We start from the raw sequence: 24,753 nt of genomic DNA, 5'->3' as shown, positions 1-24,753 counted from the left end.
ATATATCATGCTCAATGAAAATGAAGAGATTTTAAACATAACCCACCAAATGTTAGATCTACGATCATTTGCTTAACAATTGTTGCCTTGGTAGTGCTAGATTGCCTTCATATGGTCCAATTGGGTCTGATGACCATGTTAGAAAGTGTCTCACAAACCTTGACAAGTTGTCTTGACACAATTATGTTGGAGGCAAAATAGATCGTAGTAACCTTTTCAAAAATTTAAAATCTATTTTTACAAAAAGCTAAAATTAAAAATTTTACTAAAGTGGAATATCTATGAGTGACTTGCAATAATGGTTGGACTTCAAGTGGGATATTGTTGGATAATAAACTCCAATGGTGGCCTCCTAAGCTCCTCTTTGTTTTCCCTCCATCTTTTGCCTCATTGACTTCATTGGAGATTTCAATAAGAATGGATAGTGCAATCATTTGTTGTTCACTGTTGATCAAGCATATTAGTTGTTGTATGAAAAGCTAGAAGAGAGATAATAATAAGGAGATTTCCCCTACTTGTTATGGATGTAGCCAAATTGGTGAACCATGTAAATATAGTGTTTGTGTTTATTGTTTGCCTTGTCATTCATCTCTTTAATTTTGAGTTTGTTAATTGTTTATTTATCTACACTTTGAAGATCAATATTAATAACAAATATTTTTCAAGTAGGATAAACTCCTAAAAATTAATAATAAAAAGATTTAGGATCTATGTAGGAAACCTCACAAATTATTAGTTTTCATTTTATTCAAAATTTTAATGATTTGCTTGTTATAACTAACAAAAAATAAAATTACAATACATTTATGCTTGGGCCTCTATGTTGAGAGTTATAAATCAGATATTACAAGGTACTAATTGCTATTATGTTATAATATTTTAGGGCTGCCAAAGCCAACAAATTTAGCTGTTCTTATTATTATGACAACAAAACTTATAATCTTTTGTTGATATTGTTGATGATGATAGTAATGAGGTTTATCATGTTGTTAGAATTGTATCGTTGTAAATTGTATCCAAGCATAATTTTGTCATCGCTTAGGCCTCACTTTAGCGTTTTGGCCTTCTGTGTTTTGACCATGTTTAATTCTTCTCAGGCCGGATTCAAATTTCAATCTTCATACTCATCTAGCTTAGTTGTCTAGAACTGAGCTCTGATAGGCTAGACAAGAACGTCCTGGACACCCTTGTCCTACTTAAAGCGGCTCAATTTTGGGCCCGACAATAGTCATAAAAGCAATCTTTACCCAATTATTTGAATATCTCTCCCTAAGTTTCCAATTCAATTTTCCAAGAGTAAGATTCAATTCAAGTGAGCAAGCAATCAAGCATTTTCAAAGCATTGAAAGAGAGGTCAAATATTCAAATTGTTGACTGTCTCGAGTAACTGGGAGGGGGGGGGGGGTCAGTTATCAATTAAAACATTAAATGTTTTACAGCAACAAATCCAACAAATATAGATTTCAAATGCAAAACTATAAACAGATGATATTATGAAAAGAACACCTGTTAGGATGACATCGGTTAAGGTGATTTTTACAAGATGGCTCACTGCCAAAATTGCTCACTGCAGGTTGGCGCACCGCTCAGCTAAAACTGCCAGAAAAAGGAGGGCTCAATGCAAAAAAGAAGAAAGAAAGAATCCACCATAAGAGGCACAACTGCCACTCTACAGCAATGCCAGAAGAAACCTTAGGCTCACTACCACCAATACCAAACAACATTAGCAAACAACGACACTGATCAACCACTTCATATTTGTAAACCCTCTAGCAAGGTGACATTCTAAATGAGTGTTTGAAATCCTTTAACAAGGTCACTTCTAACAAAGTGAAAATCCTAACAGATCTGAGGGAAATCCCTTAACCGGGTCACATCTAGCAATGTGTTTGTAATCTTTAACAAGATTTGCTTTTAACCGAGCATACTCTAGAAGAGTATATTTCTTAGTGGGTCCGAAATCCCACTGTGGTTTTTCCCTATTTGGGTTTCCACGTTAAATCTGGTGTTATATGTGTTATGATGATTATGTGTTTATGGGTTTGCATGTTTAGCAGTTTTTGGTTACATTGCTGAAGTATAAGTTACCGAGGTTGAATCTGTTGCTTTTATGGAAGATTAAGTTTGTATGATTCACCCCCCCCCCCCTCTCATCTTGTTAGCTATTGGCATCAGAACTTCACAAAGCCCCCACCTCTAGGAATAGCCAACTTAGTCATAGTGTGTTATAGTTGTTCATATATTTTGTCATAAACTGTCAAATGTAAGTGTTTCATAACTCCAATCATAAATACAATATAACCGAATACCTAGCTGCTAGCACCTACATACCATTATTATATGATCCTCACAATGGGACGCCTACCTCCAACTGTGCTACATTTGTGTTACAAAGTCACCACCAAGTAAGATGCCACCAAATCGATGGATCCCACTAGATTACTCGACATTTGGAGGCAATAAATTTAATCAAATAATAAATAAACAAACCAGAAAAATACCATAACTAATGTTAGAATTTGCAAAGGTTGGGACACCTTAATTCCAACACTAATGTATAATAACTTGTTCTTGAAGCATGATAAAAAATGGTTGGCTCTCTATCATAACTTTAGGATTAGATAAGGGTACAAGCAACTTCACTTCCGAGATCATTTTGTTGTCAAAGGATGATTTTAATGACAACATGCTGCTTAATCTACTTCCTCTTACCTGAAAACGTATGCTATCATTTGTTGTAATGGCATATATAGCCCATTCTTTCCAAGGTAAGATTTGATGCTTTGTTCAAGTTCATTTAGTTACCTTTCACATAGCTATATGAACCAGAATTCCTAACTTAACACCCATTGCAAATCCAAATTTATTCCACCACCTAGAACCAACAATATCATATTAATATACTTTCAAATAGAAGAATTTGGATTTTTTTTGAAGTAGAATTGATTCATGGAGCTAGAACTAACTTATTTAATACTTTAATCATTTATTCATAAACGAATGAAAATAAAACAAGAAACTAAAAACAAATCTTCAAAATAAGAGAAATTATTTGTAGAATAAAAATGTTTTCAAAAAAACCTAACCTCTTTGTTTGTGATACCGGTTCTTACCTATTTTGGCTAGGTCCTGGTCCTGGTCCGTGCCCGGTCCTGGTCCCAGCCTGGTTCGCTCTAGGTCCCACCCGGGTCCTGCCCAGGCAGCATGGCAGGACCCACAGGGAACCCAGCCGCCTGGGCAGGACCCGGGTGGGACCCAGGGCGAACCCAGGAGGACCCGAGTGAACCCAAGCCCGTGGGTTCCCAAAAACGGGGCCCACGGGTTAGAAAGAAATTAAAAACAATAAAAAAACAATTTTTTTAATCTTATGTTTACATCTAAACCCTAATCCGCCCCTCTATGATGCAAATTATCTTTTTAATCTTATGTTTACATCTAAACTTGAATATTATCTTTTTTGCAAATTATGAATATGATATTACATTTATGATTTATGATATATCAATATCAGAATATTTATTGGCATTGGCAATTATGGATTTATGATTTATGATTTATCTGTTATCAATTATGTATCATTGTATGGGAAAGTTACATTGTATGTTTGAATTGTGAACATATATAATTTTGATGTTTGAAGTTTGAACATATATATATATATTAAAAAAAATTAATATATATATATATATATATATATATATATGTACGGACGAACCCGTACCCATACCCAAAATTATTTTTTTTTTGCCGAATCCGTGAATCCGTACCTGAATCCGAACCGGAACCGGTAACTTAGCTCTTTGTCAAAATCTCCTTTTTTAAATTTTGTTAGCAATAAATGGGCTCCTACACATGCATATGAATAACATTTTCTTTACTTTGGTACACTCATTTATCAATCTTCAACTCTATTTATATGATAGAAAGAAAGAATGAATGATTTTTTTTGTTTTACTTTAAAGATGTGATGAAAACTAATTTGTTTTGACCTTTAAAATACTTCGGAAGGAACTTTTAAAGTTAGTGATTATGTTTTGTCCATCTTATTCAACTTCATATACCAAAAATAAATATATTAAAATAATAATAAATTATGTAATGGTAACACTTGATCCTCCTAGGGTAGTTTTAGATTCGCCTAACTAATTCAAGACAAGCCCACAATCCCTAGCATGGCCCCTAAACGTATCCCTTGCAAAATCACACCCACTCATGATGCTTTTTAGCATTAAATTTTATATGGGACACCAAACCTCTTGTGGTAATATTTTGCACACTGAAATTAAACATTGGCAGATATACATGTTAGAAATAATACATACCCAAACCAACAATGAGGTGGATACAAAGGGGCTAGCAGCTCAATGATAGAGCATTCCACTATCAAATGGAAGTGTTGCGAGGTGTGCGCCCTTGGTCTCCTTGTGTTGTGCAACACAATGCTCGGGTTTGCACATGGCTTAACCAATTCCCGTGGATTCATTAAATCTCTTGGTTGTATCGAGCATTAGCATGTCGATCTTTTGGTGCAACGGCAACCGTATTTCTAACAAGTGGTTCAAAGCTTGGGTCATGGGTTCAAACCCCTCACTTGCGCTTGGGGTGGAGGTTGGGGGATTGTCGCAAGATGTGCACCCTTGGTCTCCTTGTGTTGTGCAACGCAGTGCTCTGGTTTGCGACATGGCTTAACCGCCTCTCGTGGATTCATAAAATCTTGCGGTTGTATCAGGTATTAATAGGTCAATCTTTTGGTGCAACGACAATCGTATTTCTAACATGAAGGTCATAGGTTCAAGTAATAGATAATCCAAGAGTCACAACTCAACATGATATCACAGCCAAGCTGGATTAGGAGCCCCAAGCAATTATAATGTCACAAGGAGGTGTTGGAAATAAGCCACATCTGAATCAATGATGGCCTAGCTAAAGAGGGTCCAATAAGTTAGTGGTGGAGCACTCCAATGGAAAATGAAAGATCTTAAATTCAAATCGTAAGAAATTCATAAACAAAATCTCAACAATATGATTCAAATTACAAAATGTTCATATGTTTAACAAAAAATTTATCATTAATGAATAATATGGGACCTCCTAAATTTGTAGGAATGGTCCACCCAATAACTTCGATGAATGTGACTAACTAAAGGAATTGACTACAAAGCTTATAACCTATGCAACGAATGGAGTTCTATGTTAGAATTTACGTTAAACTCACAAAACACATGAAAATTTATGTTATAAAAAATATATATATTGCTAAAGTCCACGACTTCTGTTTCTATTTTTACTGCAGAAACTAACTACTCAATGGAATTAGTGCAAGCCCGTGCGACGTGATCTCTTGCAGACTTGCAGGATTTAAATTAATTATGAACTTCCTGTGGACCATATATTCTGGCAGTCCTGTAAAGTGTGATAATAACTCTGAACATTTTCACATGCAAATGGGAACGCTTTGCTCCCGGGGTACAGCCCTGTATTGAAAACTCATGGTACCCATTGACAGAAAAGTGCAAAGATGAATTAAATGTTCCCCAGTTACACCGTAGCTAGAAAGCTGACGGAAAGACCTACCTCTTCAACTAAACGTTTTATCTGAGTACCAAATCTTCATGTGGACTTCTCTGAACCTGAGAAATGTCATTAATATACATGTGGACTTCTCTGAACCTGAGAAATGTCATTAATATAGATCTACCTATGAAACCTAAAAGCCACTAGTTTGAGAGTAGTTGTGCATTTATAATTGATAGCTGTCAAATGTCACGGAAATAGCATAATTGGGACGGAACGGGCTTGAGAGAGAAACACTTGACTGCGACACACCCCAGAGAAATGAAGGGTTGAAGAGGACTTCAAAGTCATTTATTATCGCCGCACCTGCTTCTGAAGAATTATCAATTTTTTGACCGGTAAAGTTATTTTCCAGATGGGTGTAGAATTTTTTAGCACCTTGATGTGGGCGCATCGGTATGATTCCATAGAATGTAAACATATAATATTAAAAATACTTTGTTTACCTAAATTTAATTTTTGTATATTTATTTTATAATATTATTTTTATTTTTTTTGATCGATAAAAGGCCGTTATTTTATAATATTATTATTTTATTATAACAATATTTAATTTACAAATTCAAATTCAATCTCAAGAATACTCGACAAGCTATAAACTTATACAGAATATAATTACAGAATGTATAAAAACTAGCAATTGCACCTTGGTGTGCAATGGGTACGCGGAATAAGTGTGAAAGTTTAATTGAATTTTTCTTTAGTCTATATTTTGTATACATTGCTGTACTGCATGATATCAATTGGTAGGACATTTGTCAAATGATGAGAAAGAGAGGGAGAGAGGGAGAGAGAGAGAGAGAGATGTAGAGATAATGAGATATATATGGAGAGATATGGAAGAGGGAATATGGATATATATATATATATAGAGAGAGAGAGGGGGGGGGGGGCGGGGAGAGAGAGTCTTTTCCTAGTTGAGGTTCCACACCACTTTGGCAAACTCATTGTACACTAAGGTAGTCTATAAAGAGGTAGATAAGGTTAGAAAGAGACATGGAGAAGAGCAAGAGGGAGACAAAGAAAGAGATAGAGATAGATATATCCACAATTCAAATACTTCCCATTGATTATACTTATATGTTTGTCCATAAACAACTAGGTTGTTCTTTGCCTACAACAATTATTTGTAATCAAGATTAACAATAATAGATAGTACACATCAAAATATATATAATATAATTATATTTAATATTATATATTCTAATATAATTATGAAAATAAAATAAACTTTTTAATAATATATTTATGTACTATAATATATTTATTTTTAAAAATTAAAAATTTAAATATATAATTAACTATTTATAAATTATATTTATTATTTTTTTATATGTTATAATTATACATAAATAAAATTTAACAACAAAAATATTTTAAATATATAATTTTATGATCTTATATAAAGTATATACTAAGTATAATATATTTCTAATATAAATTTTATATAAACTAAATATATGATTGAGTTAATTTTTAAATTACATTTGATAATTTCCAATAAAAATATAATCAAATAACAAATATATCGATAATTACTTTATATAAAAATGATACGTTAGTTTGGAAAACATAAACAAGGCACGTATTTGTTACACATTCCACGTGCCCAAGTACTGCCTCTACAAGGGGTATTGTGGCACTAATTCGCTCTTCTTTTGAAGTTGTTGGCTTTGCTTCGAAGATTTTGAATATATTTACCTATTTCTTCTATTATGCAATGCCTTGCGAACTAAAATGTAACGCAAACTCGTGAAATTAACACCAGTTGAATGGGAATCAATTGAAATCAATGGGAAGCTATCATTAATGAATTACATTTCAAAGTGGTGGAAATAGGCAGCAGAGATTGCAGAATAAATGTCTTATCTTTTCCTTTTGATGTTTTCAGGTAACGCTATTCTCTCATTTCTTCTTCTGAATTTGAGATCTGTTGTGTATCTTTTTCATCCATATTTTTGTGATCAAGCCTAACAGCACTAGGCAGGTCCATAGTGTTGATCTAGATCATGTTTAGGAATAAAGAACATGGAAAAGATTAGACTGTACAGATCTTCTACCATTGTTATTCAATTAGAATCTCCTTCAAGATGCTCTGGTCTGTACATTTTTATATACTAATCTAGGTTTGAAGCTTCAAGTGAAATTCCTCTATTGACTTTGAGGGTACGATAATTAAGGAGTTTTAAAGTATTTAGAAATTTTGATCACTTTCTAATGGCAGTGGTTGGCCAAATGCCATCAGGATAGCATGGACGGTTTGTGCCCCATGAGAATTGTTGACAATTAATTTAGCCCCTTTTTAGTGGTAAAGAAAGAACACTTTTGGAAAAAACTCTAAAGAATGCGGTAATTATAGTGGAGTATCTTCACTGGTTTTGGCGAGCATTTTCACCTGAGGGAGTGAGCAAGGACCATCCTACTGCTAGTGCCAAGAGATCTTGCTCAAGAGGAATCATATTAGCTGGGGAAGCAATTATCTTTGAAAGTTATGTGGGCAGTTGACCATTTCAGAGATTTGCAATGAATGTGAATTGATTTGAGAGATGAGTCAGTAGCACATATGAGCCACTTGCCTGAGATGACTGGCGCATTCAATAAATGCAATCCACCAAAAATATCTGGACAAATTTGAATTATGATTAATGAGTGGCGACGATTGATGCAATCGTCTTGCAGCACCTCTAAGGAATTCTCAACTGTTGATTTAAAACCAAAGGTCGTTCACCTCAAATAAGGGAACGTCTTCAGCGTAAAAATTGAAGCAATGCCTTCAACGGGTCAAACTCTAAGTTCATTATTGGTCAATGCCGAATGCTAATTAATAGTTCAAAATTAAATTGGATGATGGAACAATGCAAAATGGCAGAAGAAAAATATTTAATAGTATGCTACTTCACCATTGATCAATGCGTGAGGAAAACCAAACGTTAGAAGGGATGCTTTTAGGCATAGTTACAAGGCTCAGACTCGACACCCAGACGAAACCCTTTTAAAATTGGTAGATGTTTTGGTGTATGACAAGGGCAAAATGTCATACAACTTTTTATATTTTAAAATTGGTGTTAAGATAGTATGAATACATATTTAGAATCTCCTGCAAGATCGTGCAAAATGTCGTATAAATTCTTCTATATTTTGAAATTATCATTAAGATAGTATGAAGACATATCTTGTATCTCCAGCAAGATCAACCATTGTTGTTCAAGCCAATCGTGGACGTAGAATACCTAATAGATATCGCATAAGTTTTGAATATTCCTATCAGTTCCACCTTAGCAGAGATATTAACTTCACTATTAGTTGTACAAATTTGGGTGCCACCTCAATACCTATCTGATCCCTACGTACAATATCAAACACTCTTTGTGCCAATAATAAATGTATAATAATATCTAGCACCAGCTACCCATGACCCAACTTAGTTTTTTGGACTAGTCTTAATAAATGTATAATAATATCGGTCACCAACTCTACCAAATTGAGATGCACGACATTTCATACCTCTTGATCGATCGGTAAAAAGTGTAACAATCTTTCACTAAGTATACTGTGCATATATGACAGATCAATTTCCTCATGTTTCTCAGAGAATTTAATGCTTTAGTTTACTCTGGTCGAATACTCAGCTTACACCAGTTTTCCTCACGGCCTCGAAATCTCTCTTATTTTCTTTAATTTTTAGACCATTCCAGAAAAGATTAATTACCTCCTGATCGATTGGTAAAACGTCAATGACAATCTTTGACTGAGTATACTGTGCATGTATGAGAGATCAATTTCCTCATGTTTCCCATAGAATTTAATGCTTTAGTTTACTCTGGTCGAATACTCAGCTTACACCTGTTTTCCTCACAGCCTCGAAATCTCTCTTATTTTCTTTAATTTTAGACCCTTCCAGAAAATATTTTTTTAGAAGTAAATTTTGTAGTTAAATTCTTAAACCGTGAGGCTAGGTCTTCCAAATTCTATATCTATATTTGAAAAGTGACCAAGTTTAACTTTTCATTTTATGAATATCTTATAAATTCAAGTGAATTTTAATTTATTAGTAAGATTAAATGGTTCACAAACAAAAAAATGAACAGAAATAAGTCTTACTAAATCTAGAGATCCAACACTGAAAGCGTGCCCCAATCTGTAGTGTATTTTAAAATGTTTATCCTTCAAATAAAATAAAATTCACAGAGCATGATTGAGAATGTTTTCGGATTATTTAACATGAAAAAATATCAAATTATCTTATACATATTGGTAAAAAAATCTCACACAACTAAATCAGAAAGTGTATTCTCAATCAAAATGATAAATTAATGAAATCTGTCTCCTGTTTTTTTCATATCTCGTGGAATGTTGTAATAAGTTCTGTTCGGTTGATGAGAAAACCGCACTGACAAACAGTCCACTAATGGAATCATGTTGCCTAAAGTTAGGTTTGTCTTCAATCAATATTTTTACAATTTTAAAGTTAAACAGTTCAAGAATGGAAACTGCATTTATAGGTTCATTTCTACAGGTGATTGGCATTATTATCTTATTAGAAAACATGCAATGCGCTATATAATTGTTCAAAATATCAATATCAACCAAATGACTAAATTGTAAACACTGCAACTCCATACAATTTTTTACCATGTATGAATTTATTCTAGAATGACAATTCTAACATCTGAAAATGTCATCTTCTGCAAAGGCACCCCGCTCCCAGAACAAGAAACAAATCAAAAAATTTCCAAAAATCTACAAAATAAACAAAATTCATCTCCCAAAACAATAAGAAACCCTCTAAGGCAGCCTTAAATATTTCTCTTCTGTGAAACAATTCCTGAAGCTAAAAACACAAGGAAAATCATACCCGGCGTTGCCATACTCGTAAACTTTCCCTACGCTGGAAACGATAATGAGTGCAACCTCAGCATCGCAAAGCACGGAGAGCTCGAAAGCCTTTTTCAGCAACCCACTTTTCCTCTTGGAAAAAGTCACCTGCCGATTAATCTTATTCTCGATCCGCTTCATTTCCACCTTCCCGCGCCCCATTTTAATTTTTCGAGCAATTTCAACCCCCAATACTTTTATCGTCCTTGTCAAATAGTAAAACTCGTGAAAATGGTGCAACAAATTACATCTCTATCTTTCTCATATTCCCAGTAACGTTTTTTCCCTCGCATTTGAAACCCTCCATACTTTTTCAAACTGTAAGAAAATGGCAGGAAAAAGCTGTTACTCTCACATTCCTATATAGGAACAAATTTGTAGCTTAAAATCTTCCATTCTGCGTTCACTTCCAGACTCTTTTTATTTTCAATTTGTTGGACTTCTCCTCCAATTAGATTTCAGCTTTCATATAGGTCGTACTGTTTACAGCTAATAATTATACGAGAAGAGACGCGTGTCGTTTATATGATTTGGCGTACATCATTATTATTTGTACGTGGACTGTAACATGTCCTTTTGACAGTCTAACGGTGAAACTTACATTTCCGTCAGTTAACGTGAAAACGTCTGCCGTTGCCTTCGTTCCCATTCGCGGCTGTACGAGTGAATGACGGAACCTCACATGAAAGAACATATCCTGGTTCGTGAATCGGAAGACTCGCAGGTCAAAAATATTCTCCACTCAAAACACAATCTTGGCTTTTTAACAAGAATTTATTTCCGAGTGGTTCATTTCCTATTGATTTAATGTAGGACATCGAATTTTTGTTCTTTCATAATGGAATATTTCAAAACAAATTTCATTTTCTCTTTTTTAATTGATTATACTATGTCACTTTTCCAATTTCGATTCATCTATTGTCCCCCGTGGAATTTTTATTATGGCATAAGTGGAATATTTTTCCAAAAAAAATTATTCTCTTTTTTTAATTGATTATATTATGTTACTCTTTCAATTTTTCTTTCTTGTCTTCAGATTCCTTATCTTCCCATATTTATATCTAGAGCTAGTATGTTATCAAAGTTGTTATGTTTGCTATTCAATTTTATTGAGTTATATTTTTTATAGTTTTTCACATGAAAATTAAAACAAGGATAAAACATATTAGCGATCTTGTATTTTTTTTTATTTTTTGAGTTCATTTGTATTAAATTTTCTTTTGTCCAAAGATAGATGTTAAATTCTATTTTTTAACTAATAATTGCTTGATTTCATTAAAAGTTTACCTTAAATTAGAATTAAAATTTGAAAACAATGGCACTTAAACTTTTAGTATTCAAATTCAAATTTAAAGTCAACCTTACCCTTCCTAATTGACTGAAAGGCACCAACTTAATTTGTGAATTGTTTTGTTTGTGACCCTTGAATCGCATTTAAAAGGATAACCCTAGTTGATTATTAAGTACCTTTACAACCTATAATTATCTAACAAGCTCATTCAAGATAAATTCATTACCATAGTCAAGCCATTTACTATTCTATTTCATACTTTCATCAACATCTAGGGCATTTGTTGAATGTGGGCCTACTATCTTTGATCACTTTTAAGTTGTTGGTGTGATAGCATTATATTGATTGATAAAAGGACATTTATGTCATGTACAAACTCCTAACTATACAAGCCAACTTTTACATCAAAACAAGTGTACAAAAACTATGACATATTCAAGGACCAAAATTTTTAAGATTTATAAACATTAGATCGGTGCACCCAAATCAAATCCAAACTTGTGTAGGTTGGATTCACATATACACAATCAATCTTATAACTATGTTGAAATGACAAGTAAAGAAAGCTAGAAATTTTACTAGTTCCAAAGCATTCACCTGAGCTTTACCATTTCTTTGCATTTAGATTAATAACTTCTCAACACCAATCATAGCTAAAATGGTGAAAATGTGGATCTTAGCCTAGGAATGCAACCTAAAATCTCAAATTTCCACTTTCATTATCATTGGGGACTCATAGGCTATGTTCAACTATAGTCCTAATAGGAGAATTGAACACTTTGTGGTTTATGACTCACTTTTGATTTATTTGTATATTTGGATTTGAGATCATGCAATGTATGTAAATCAACTAGATTAAATGATAGGGAATTGATAAGTTTCAACATAAATAGAAAGATACAACACTGGAAATCAACACAATAGTACATATCTAAAAACGTGATACAAAGATGAACATGCAGTTGTAACTTGGAGAAAAATATGCCTGGCACGGATGCAAGATGCACTGGTCTAAGGGTGTCTGCATCAACATAAGGTTCCAAATTCTGTATTAGAAGGCTTTGTAGTACTATCTCTTCGAAAATCATCTGAAAAGTATGGAACACAAGTGTAAGGAACCCTAACCCAGGGGTTATTTCATGTTTGAAATCTGGGACTATTTGTCAATTTTTTCTTTGCACTCCTATAATCCTATTTGTTGTTGGATCTAAACTTGCACACGCGAAAAGAGGAAAAAATATTGTGTTGTATAGGGGTTACTAATGTCAAACCCTGTGTTGGTGTTTCTACCTCCACACAAATTGAAACCTCAACAAAAATGCTTGAAATTGTAAATGTTACCTTTGATAAGAAACCCTTGCTTTGAAGTCTCGCACAAAATCTTGATATTGATTAATTGATGTTAATGCATGCCTTCTTCACAAAGAAACACATAAAAATTGATCATCACTACTCACACTTGAATGATTGAATCTTTGATTGTAGACTTGTGCTCAATTTCCTTAAAGATGCTAAACTAAATGCTCATAAGAATATAAATCATGTAGGTTCTTATTGATAGTTAGAGTTTAAATATTAGAGGGAGTTAAAGTTTTATGCAGCTTACACCGTTTTGGATCTAATTTTTGGTTAAGACCAACATTTGAGAGCACTTTCATACCACTTGCAAATTCATTTTTTGTAATTTCAAAGGGACAAATTGCCTTGATTAGGGGATTGGGCACCCTTGCCAACTAGAAGAGGGGCATTAGGTGACCTAGTACTCTAGGAGAGGGGCATTCGACACCCTAGTCCCAACAATTTAGGTTGAAACAAAGAATATCGAGTATGGGATTGTACCGATCTTTCAAAAACAATCCAAAAACTAAGCACAATCAAACATGAGTATGAAATTGTCAAGGTATATAGTTTAGTACACTACAGTATCCTAATTACATCAAATATATTGGTAAGTATCATTATTATTTTTATTTAATTTTAATGCATTTAATTTTTTTCTATTATTGTTCACAACTTTTATTCAGTGTAAATTCTTAATATAGTTTTATTTATTTATTTAACCTAGATTTATATAAAAGAGATTTTGTTCTTTCTTTCAAGCAAATAATATCTTGTAATAGTTGACACATTAAAAACTCATTGATTAAATTATTTCATACATAACTTTTATTTTGGACTCATTTTGATTAAATTATCTTTTACGCAATGACAAGCTCATTAAATAAGCATTGTCAACTAACAATTCATATACAACCCATTCGTTCACATGCTTTCATTTATGCTCATTTATAGGGTTGAATCTTGTTCTTGAATATTTTAATTTACATAAGATTTACAATTTGAAAAATGACCCCTAAACTTTTTGGTCAATGACCAACCTTGTCATTTTATTTTAGTGTTTCATGGAATATCATTTTTCATTAAGGTTATGAGGGATTATGCTTTTAATTTATGTATGCAAGGTGATGGTTTTATGATCCTTCTTCATGGCCAATAGGTCTATAGAAGATTGCCCTCTCTTGTGTCCACAAATGGTGTACAAAATAGATTAGATTCAATTGTTTATAGAATTAGATTTGAAGACAATAAAGGAATGTCATTCTTAACCTTTTTATTTTCCCCTTATCATTTGAGTTATTCAACATTCATGTTAGATTTGAACTTGTACAATAAAAAATTGTATACCCCTTTGCAATTTCACCTACACACTTTAGCGTCCATTCTCCTAGCATATGAGTAGGCTCATTTGAGCCCTTGCATCATCATTTTCCCTCTTAGGATGCTCAAGACACCTTTTCAGTAGCTATCCAAGTCAGCTTTTGTTTTGCATTAACCGTGTGTTTCTCTTGCCACTCATCATTTTCAAGTGTGATTTGTTTGGACACTAGCGCACTGATTGAACGTCCATGTGTTGCACATTCATCTTGTGACATATTAACACTTAAATATTGGTTTTGAGTTCTTTGACACTTGTCACTTGCCCAGGTTGGTGGAAACAATTCAAAATCTTCTAAACGTTTCACTAACATCTTCCTTCCCTCCTATTCTCTCTTTTAAAGTTATCCTTTCAATCCATGCAATCTCTCTAGCTCTCAGGATCTCTCTTGGTTTTTTCAACAATCTCTAGGTGCTTTGTCAACTCACAGCTTTCTCTTACTCTCTCTCTCTCTCTCACTTTCTACAGCTATCTCTAACTTGTCACAATATTCTTTGTTCTCTTTCAAGCCTTGTTCGTAATATATTTCTATCTCTTTTGCGTCTTTGAGCATCTTGGGATTTATCACATCCCCTATCTATTTGATCATTTATCATTCTATCTATTTATCATTTGATATATCTATCTATCTAGTTGTCTGTAGAGGTGGAAACACCAAAGTGGGGGTTTGATTGAGGCAAACCCCTATACAACCCCAACATTTTTCCTCTTCTTCTTATGTGTAGGTTTCGTGAAGGAATTCAACCGCAAGGATGTTTGTTGTATTTGGTTATTCATTTCTTTTTTAAAAATATTAGTTATACTTCTTTACATCTTTATTGTATTATATTTGTTGGTATATTTCTAATTTTGGTTTTCGCAGGTTGTCTAAAATATAGTTGGGTTTTCTGTGTTTTTTATTTGCAATTCGTACGAGACTACAACACACCACACAGACCTCTATGTGTTGCACCAGTGTCCTTGACCGAGATGCTTAGATTCACTCTATCATCTGCTCTTTCCATTTTTGTAATTAGATATCTTCACCAGTTTCACTAGTTGGAGATATATGAATGCATGTTGTGGAATTGGCTCTCAAGGGAACATAGTTCTACCTTTTGCAAGGTCACTTTTACACCACTACAAAACTAAATTAGGGCTAAAATTGTCATGTCCCCTCTTTAGCTCTGTCTAGCAGAGACATGTGAGTCAGCTTATTATGGGGTCTTATAGGCTGACAGTGATGGATAGAGACTCAATGTGATTATACAGTGTTTGGGACTTGGTGTTCTGGCAGTAGTTGATTAGTTTGGAGCAGTTCCTTATTTTTAGTAGGTAGTTCCTACGTTTATGGAGGATATCCCTACTATTTAGGAGGTTATGACCATACCCAGGGTTGGGTCTCCTTGAGATTATTCCTTAGGTTCAGTTTCAGAGGATTTGGGTTTGTTTCCTAGTTTCTAGGAGCATCCCTAGATTTTAGGGATGAGATTGCCAGTGGATCCTTGATTTCCGACTTCAGTCACAAACAGGTGGTAGGTTGACTTTCTGGTTTGTGGTGTCATTTGAGCATTTTGCACCTATTTGGGTTATATTTTAAATACTTCCTAAGTTAGCGTTTATTATTTAAATAAGGCTATGTCTATAGCCATTTTGGAGTAATAAGGGGTTTTTGGCCTCATCTGGATGCGTATCCCTTGGTGTAATAGCTCGTTGGAAAGGTCTTGGACTTTTCTAAATATTTCTCCCTTGACTCAGATCCTTTCGGTGAACGGATTTCTTTATATTTGAAAAAGGGTCGTTTTCTATGCACTTGGCAACTTAAAATGAGAAATATAACATTTTAACCCTAAACGCCACATTGAGTCACTTTTAGGGTTCGAGCTAAGTGGGAAGGTGTTATAAGGAAGTTGAGACCTAATTCTTGGGTATCTTCTACACATTTTACATCTTGGATTTGAGATTTTGGCTCTGGAAGAGCTTTTCAGCATTTGGGACGTCAATCCCAATGCCTTGCCTGTTTGGGATGTAGCCCCCAATACAATGGTTTGGATTGGCTTGCAGTTATTAGCATCTTGGAGATTGTACGACACACTTTCTGGAGGTTCAGTGATTCTGATAGAGTTCAGCGTGGGGTTTGGGGGTTTCTATCCAGTTGGGTGTACTTGCCAGTCGTACGGTTGTACCTGGCAACCACTTTCCTTCCCATGTGCAGCACTTGGAGCGCTGGAATCTTGTCGCGGCTTCATTCCTGGTTATATTACTCTTTCAGCATCCAGGTTGGGTTTATTCCTGATTGTAATCTTCCTGAAATTATTGGAAATCTTCATCTGGTCAAATATTTGATTTTATATTCAGAAATCTGCCTTGAATCGAATTTGTTTTGGTTGTATATGAACTTCATTTTCAATACTTTGTTCATGTACTTGTACTTCATTTATTACTTGTTGAAAAATCATCAAAACACAAAAAGAATCCAACCCTTCTGTAACTTCTGTCTATTTCTGAAAGAAAATATTAATAAACGGGAAAAATCAATTTAAAATATTAAAAATTACAGCAGATCAGCAAAAGAGATCCATCAAGGATCTTTCAAAAATAGTCTCTTGTAATAAGGTTTTAAGCTTCTACCCTATTGTTAATATGTTGGATTATATTAGTTTAAATTCTTTAATTGTGCATGACAATAGTTGATGGAATCTCAAATCAAACTTATTTTAAGTCTTTAAAATCTTTGTTAAGGTCTCTAAGTATCCAATTTGGATAAACCAAAGTCTAACTTAAATATTTTAGAATGTACCTTAGCTCTTTCTTCATCTTTGATCGTCTACATACTCCACTATAAAAAACTCCTTATCCACCCATATTTTACTTGGCCTTTGTAGTTTTAGATATCCATATAATAATTCTTTAATTGTTGAGGCACATCATATACATTGGTACCTATTCTAACTAGTCTTTACCACCCCACGATATAATCTAGGGACATTTTTGCATGCTCCCTAGGTCAATATCCTTTAGTGGATATTTTTACAATCATAGTCTTATATGAAAATTTAACATGGGAGCATCTTTTATTTTTCTATTCGCATAACATTGTGTGACTCAATATTAGTAGTATTAATCACGAGCAAGAGAATTGTACCCACATTCCTCACCTCATTTATTGACCAAAGTTGGTGTATATGTTTTTTCACCCTTGACAAGTGTGTATATATTAGCCCTATCATATTTGTGAATAACTTCTTAAAAAAACTACCATATTTTTCCCAATAAAATACAACACATTTATGGATAGGTATGACATCAATCCATACTTCATATTTGTATGAGCTAATATAAAAATACCATAAGGTGTTGTTCCTTGACCATTATTAACAGACCATAAATAGCATGGAGGTTGAGAGAGGCGATGGAGGCGTTAGGGTTTCCAGATAAGGTGAAGGTGCGGGTGATGACGACAACGCGAGTGATGGCAATCTAGCCTAGCCCTGCGCTTCTCCGGGTTTAGTGAGGGTGGTGCTTGTGGTTTCCCTAGTCAGGTGAAACCTCTATGGTTCCCCAAGTTGTTTGTGGGGTTTTTGTTTTCTTTCTTTATGGGCTCCCATGTAGAATTTCTCCTCGATGGGTGGACAAATCTAAGACTTCTAGCACAATTATTTTCTCAACCCTTCAAAGGTTTTGCCTATATCTTCCTTTGGGGTTTGGTGCATTTGTTTTGGGGCTCATTTTTCTTTGGTTTCTATAGGACCTTTTCCAATGTTGTAGTATTTGTTTTCTCTGTTTGTGCAAGTAGGGCCTAATTCAAGGGGGTTCCTTTAAAATTTAATGAAAATATTTGGTGGCCCTCTATGCTTCATGGCCTAATGGTGGATGGAGGTTTGTTGTGGGATTTCTTGGTGGGATTCAAGAATTTTTTCCCTGGTTTCTACCCTCCCTTAGGTTGGCTCCCTAGCTATGTAGTGGTGCTCTGTGATGGCATCAATTAGTTTGTGCTTGTGTGGATTTGTTGGAGGGTTTCACTTCTATGGCTTCCAAGATGCTCTTCTTTATGGTCAGGGGTGGTTTCCTTGTTTGTGATGTTTTATCTGTAGGTCCCTTTATGTTCTTTTGTATCAGATCATGTTCTTCAATTCCTCTTGTTGGTGTTGAGTCTAGGTTTAATGGAGGTTCTTTTATGGTGACCTATAGTGATGGTAGGGATGACCTAATGGAGGTAGGCTCCTTTGTTTGGTTCTCCTACACTTATCCTATTAAGGTGGATGGTTTGTTGGAGAAACTGGTTATGACATCTTCCCTTTTTGAGAACGTCTCTATTAAGGGTGATTCTACAAAGAAAAGATTTTTGGGAGCCTTTTAAAACCCAAGGTTTGTGTGGATCTTTGTTGTAGGTAAACACGGAGATTGTCATGCGGATAGTGGATATATAGAGGTGGTCCATAGTGGATCTATAGAGGTGATCCAAGATAATGTGTTTGCAGTGGTTCCTTCTTGGATGGGTTTGGGCTCATTTTTGCCCCTTTCCCTTTCTACGAACATTGTTGTTCGTAGTGGATTTGCCTGCAAAAGGTGGGAGGAAGCCTTTCAAAACTTGCTTGTCTTCTCTGTTCTATTATGTTTTTAGACTACCTATCTTTCAGTTCAAAGTGTTCCTTTTTGTAAAAGGTTCAGGGATGACTTTCAAAACCCAAATTTCCTTTTCCTTGGTTGTGTTTCTATCCAACCCAAGGTGGCACAAATATTAGGTTATAGGGTCCCATGGAAACCCTATATGTTTTGGTTATTTTGATGTAAGTGTCCTACCCTGATTAACTGATCCAGTCAAAAGATTCTTGTCTTCAAAAAAGTCTTTCTTTTTTGGGTTTTGGTCGTCTCACTGCTTGTGAGACCATGATCTATACATTGGTTGTCTTCTACATGTAAGGGTTTGAGCCCTCTCCTACTCTAATCAATCAAAACAATTGATAAAAGCCAAAAACAAATTATATTACTTTAGATATATTACTCTCCTCAAATCTTACTTGCTCTTCCTTACTTCTTTTAATCTCCCTTCAAATGTGTCACTCAAATATAGAATGTTCATAACTGAAGGTCAAATAGTTTGTTCTTCAAATAGCTCCCTCCAAATTATATACCTATTGTGTTGGAATTAATGAACACAGAGACGGGGGGATGAATCAGTGTTCTGCAATTTTTAACTTTCTTGAACTGATTCTTAAACCACTCGATGAAGATGAATAAAAGTTAAGTGCAGAAACTCAATACAAACAAGCACAAAACCATAACACCAAAAGTTTTACGTGGAAACCCAAAAAGGAAAAAACCACGGTGGGATTGAGACCCACAATATTAATATACTGTGATCAAGAGTATAATAATATTACAAAGGGGAATGCACATGCATTCGGACACATTGCCTAAAGCTCACTACCTAAATACAAGAGAGGGCTACAACCCCCGGAGGACCCACTATCTTACAAATGTTTACAAATAATAACTTGAATGTTTGAGCCGATGAATAGCATCTACAAATGCCAAAATGCAATTCCGATTAAGCACAAAGTATCTTACTTCCACTATTTTGGCACACTGCTCTGTTCTGTTGTTCTGTCATACACCGGAGCATAAATCAAAAGGTAGTGCACATGAAATTGCGCATAGATGCTCATACAATCTTCGCACACCAACATCGATCACAAAAATGATCATATAGATCGATCTTATATATCTGCATCACTTGTTTTAGGTCACCAACATGTCGGCTCTAAAAATATTTGCAAAACATGAAACATGTAAAAAAAGAGTCGACTCAATCCGATTACTAATGCACATGCAGACCAAAACAAATTGATTATATTCTTCACATGTTTGGGCTAGACAACCTTGAACTCGAAACCAATCAACAAAAGCATCCCAAAGATTTTGCATAACACGCTACACCACTAATCGGCCAAATAACCCGATTCTTCATGAAATGTCGAATGTTGGATCTTCAATCTTGCACGAGAATCAATATAGGAGGCTAGGATTGTGGACTAAGCTATTCCAATCATCCAATTGACTACCTCTTCCACCGCAAAGAAAAGTGTGTACCCAAAATTGAGTTCTACTCAAAGTACTCTTACTCTATCGAACACTGTATTCCATCTTCCAAACTTAAGCAAAGTAGACTTCAAACTTTCGGTAGGATGATTTTGCATATTCTGGATGAAGCTTGTGATCTGAGTTACCATCAATGACAGCACCCAAACACTTCTCAAGCACTTATCTCTTCTGGTACAGTGTCTCTTGCCAACATATTGGAAATAAGACATTCGAACCGACAATGGGTTGGCCAAAGAGAGGAAACAACTAAAATGGTAGAGTATTATAACAATAAATGAAGGTACTAGGTTTGAGTCCTAGTTGGTCCATGAAAAAATCAACATAAAATCAAAGCAAGGTCAAGCCAAAAGCCCTAAACACTTGAAATGTGGCTAACTAGGGGTGTTGGAAATGAGCCATGCCTTGACTAAAGAAGGGATAGCCAGTGAGGGGCAATTGGTAGGCCACTCTAGTAGCAAAATGAAGGTCTAAAGTTTGAGTCCTAGCTAGTCCATATCATTTCTAACTCAACAATGTCATTTAAAAGAGGATCAAGAAATTAAATCAAAGAGTCAAAGCAAAAGTCCTCGAAAGTAACCCCCTTCATCTAGCTATTACAATAAAATAAAGAATACAAGATTCATTTTCAAGGTAATTGGCCCTCAACGTGTGTTCTTAGATAAAAAAATTTTAAAGGTATACAAACGAGGATTACACCTGCAAAAAGAGAACAAAAAACGTATTTGGTAGCTCATCATCCAAAGTACACTCATGGACTTGTGAAACCTGAAATTCCTTGGAATGTCAAGAACATTTTAAAAAGTGCCAATCAAGCCCTCCAAGATTCTCTCTAATGTATATACACATAAATTAAGAGGGAAAACTATTTAAAATTCAAAATTTTGAAAAATGGAGAGCTCATCAACACTTGATAAACAAAGATATGCAAAAATAAACAAAATTAAAAAAAAATGAAATTTGCTTATAGTGGCATCAATTGGTATAATCCCAGTATGCTTCTAAATTGTAGGATGCTTGGTTATTTTATAATTTATCATTTAGGAAAGATATTTGTTAGTTTATTAGTATCTTGACACTCTATAACATAACAAACCATAAAAACTCTTGTTTGTCAACCTGAAACCTCTAATACCACTATAGGCTTATGAAATATAAAAGATTGGAGATGCAAGATCACGATAAGAAAATATTTCAAACCCAACACCTTAGTTCCATTTAGTAGTATCAAAAAAGATAGTTAATTAGTCTTAAAACAATAAAATTGGTCTGTATGTGCACTAGGTATGTACTTAGCTTCCCCACTTCTTCATTTTGGTGTAACTAACTAGTTTAAATATGGGATCTACCTCTTTCCTTATTTTCCATCAACTTAAATATTTTTATTTTAAATAGGAATTCAAACCTTTGGAGATCGTCCGAGCATTCAGTGGAAGAATTATAATCAACTACAAACTCAACTCCACCTCTCTAATATTGGCAAATAGACTATAGAGGAAATTCTTACTCTAGGGTGAATTTGTCAATCCTCCACAAATTTGCACTTTGATCAACTAAAATTTTGTATATTTACTATTAGATATAATTTACAAAAATCTTCTTCCAAGGCTACAACTTCCATAGTCTCAATTCACAACATGAAAGCTTGTTCATTTAAATTTACCTTTTGATATCAAGCATCTAGGTTCTCTCTAACAACTTAGCTAAATGTATTATCTATAATACATATATTTTTCAAGCATATTCTTTTGCATTGAAAAATTACTAGAGTTGTTTGGTCAATTATACCCATATTCCTACCTACAATCTTTGACTAGAAAATATCTTACAAGTATTTTTTATTAGGTCTTGCTATTTCTAAAATAAAAATCTTCTAATGAAATTTTCTTTTAGAATATTGTAACATCTTTCACTATTTTTCATACCCTAATAAGATGAACAAACAAATACAAAAATAACTTAAGCACATGCATACCTAGATCAATCAACTAGGAAAAAATTCAAATAAACTCACTAAGTATCTTGATTGTATTATTGTGGATAGCATAAATATTTTCTCCATGAGAGCCACTCTGTGTGATGAAGGTATGTTGAATTGATTTGTAAACAAGTGGCTATGCCATACTTTGCCCCTTTACTAATAGTTTAATTTGATACTAATACCTTAAATGAAGCAAAATCAACACGTAATCCCACCCGTAAAGGATATGTTAACATTTTTAATGTGTCATATACCTAAACATAGATTTTACCATCAACAATATAGAAAATAATAAAACAAAATGCATATATTTGGAAAACACATATAATCTAGCTCAAAAAACAACTTTAGGTCAACCTAGGAAGAAAATAGTTTCTTGTTCCACCATGAGAAAAGTACAAACAATTTTTTTTTACTATAACAACCTCCACAGTTATAAAGAGTTCATAAATACCTCAACAAGCACGTCTTTGTTTTATTAGACTTGCATTTGCATGCTATGTATTTTTAAAATGGCTCTATCACCATCAACTATCCATCTAAACCCTTATTGGGGATGGAATTAGATCTACCATGACTTTTTTCTTCCCAGAATTGAGCCTCTAAAAGATTAAATTCTAACAGCTAAAGATCGTAATTTTAAAATGCAAAAAGGTACTCTGTTAGGTATTAGTTTTAAACATCACAATATTGATAATTTACCATGTTCTAATTTGGAAGATTGAAATAATTTTATGTGTCAATTTAGATGATTGGAAACCTTCACCAAGTTTCTAAAAAGGCACTGATCATTAAAATGAATTAAAATCATTCCAAGAGCACTTTGGCATAAAATTGTGTTACTTTGTCCCCAACTACTATGTAGTTCATCAGTCAATTTATACATTTAGTGACCTTTCTAATTCCATAAAAAATTATAGATTTGAAATGCAATGTTGTATTTTTCAAATTTCATACGCTTTTAAGAGGAACAAAAATATGTAAAAGTACCATAGCTTTAACTTAGTTTACCCAATATTTTTGACCTTACAACAATACTACACATTCTAACATGATGGAGAAATGGTCTTAATATCATAAACAATCCTAGCCACTTAATCATTCTCAAATTGTAAGTCAACTTCAACTATGTCCAAAATAAACATTATACTATACAAAACTTATCTTCAAACTAAAAGTTAACAATAATACTTCTTTCATAAAGTAATAATATATTATTACTATTGTTAATGTTCTTTGATCCTAATATTTTCTAAAACAAATATAAACTTCTATTTTCTAAGTTTGCAATTATGAAACTTGAGTATCTTTTTTTAATCATTTTGGATTTGCTATAATTAAGTTATATTTCTATTATGATTAGTTTAACACGTATATTCTAATGTAAAATTTGAGAAAAATAATTTGTGCTTAGCTTATTTTATCTATAAATATTTATAAGGATTAGTTTTAATTTTTGATGTATATGTTTTTCATTCTAAGTTAATCTTAAATAGGAGTGGAATTGGCTAATATCAATTTTGAATACAAAAATTAAATTATGAGAATATGTAAATTTATTTCATGCACACACATTCACTCTCTCCAACTTATATATCAACCTAAGCATGAAAAATTATTAATCTCTAGAGGCAAGTGCAAGAATCTCAGTATCGATTCTATGGAAGTTTTCTCATGAAGAAAAATGCCACTAGCAATGGAACCCCATTTTTTAGAAAACGAGGATTTGTTATGCTTTGGGTACCCAAGCCAAAAATTCACAAAACGAGGCCTCATTATTTAAAAAATGTGCCCCACTATTTAGAAAACAAGGCCCCATTTTTGAAGTACATATTTTTTAAATAACGAGGCCCTGTTATTTAAAAAACAGAGCCCTGTTACTTACAAACCAGGGCCCCATTGTGTAAAAGTATTTCTCTAAAAATGTTCCGACAAAGTCATTTTTGCACTTTAAATAACCAACATCATTATTTAAAATTTGAAAACCCACCCCACCCTATGCCTCAAGATTTAGGTTTGGTATGGTCTGGAATGCCCAAACCTGAGCCTTGGGCCTACAAGTACAAGGTTGGACCATGTCAATAAGAAAATATTCACTTCTGGCATATGTTTGAAGCCTTTTTTTATACAATTTTCAAACAAAAATAAAACCCATTAGAGATTACGTTGTTTAGATTCCAAAAATATGTATTTTTTGTAATATTTGATTTTTTTTCTATTTTTCAATTAATTTGT

At 33.7% G+C, this 24,753-nt stretch overlaps 1 protein-coding gene across 3 annotated transcripts in view; it reads right to left on the bottom strand.

The window, feature by feature from the left end:
• LOC131032727 (truncated transcription factor CAULIFLOWER D) overlaps positions 1-24,753 on the bottom strand; it is a 172,861-nt gene that overhangs the window by 79,442 nt on the left and 68,666 nt on the right. The window contains exon 1 of one of the 3 annotated variants that reach the window (XM_057963765.2): positions 10,430-10,883. The exons of the other annotated variants lie outside the window; for them this stretch is intronic. Coding sequence (XP_057819748.2) covers positions 10,430-10,611 — 182 coding nt within the window. The 5' untranslated portion in view covers positions 10,612-10,883. Of the gene's footprint in view, positions 1-10,429; positions 10,884-24,753 lie in introns of those variants that run through there. 3 annotated transcript variants of the gene reach the window in all.

The sequence above is a fragment of the Cryptomeria japonica genome, chromosome 5 (assembly GCF_030272615.1).
Source record: "Cryptomeria japonica chromosome 5, Sugi_1.0, whole genome shotgun sequence".
Taxonomy (NCBI): Eukaryota; Viridiplantae; Streptophyta; class Pinopsida; order Cupressales; family Cupressaceae; genus Cryptomeria; species Cryptomeria japonica.
The sequence above is the reverse complement of the archived record's forward strand: the minus strand, read 5'-3'. Positions and strand labels throughout refer to the sequence as shown.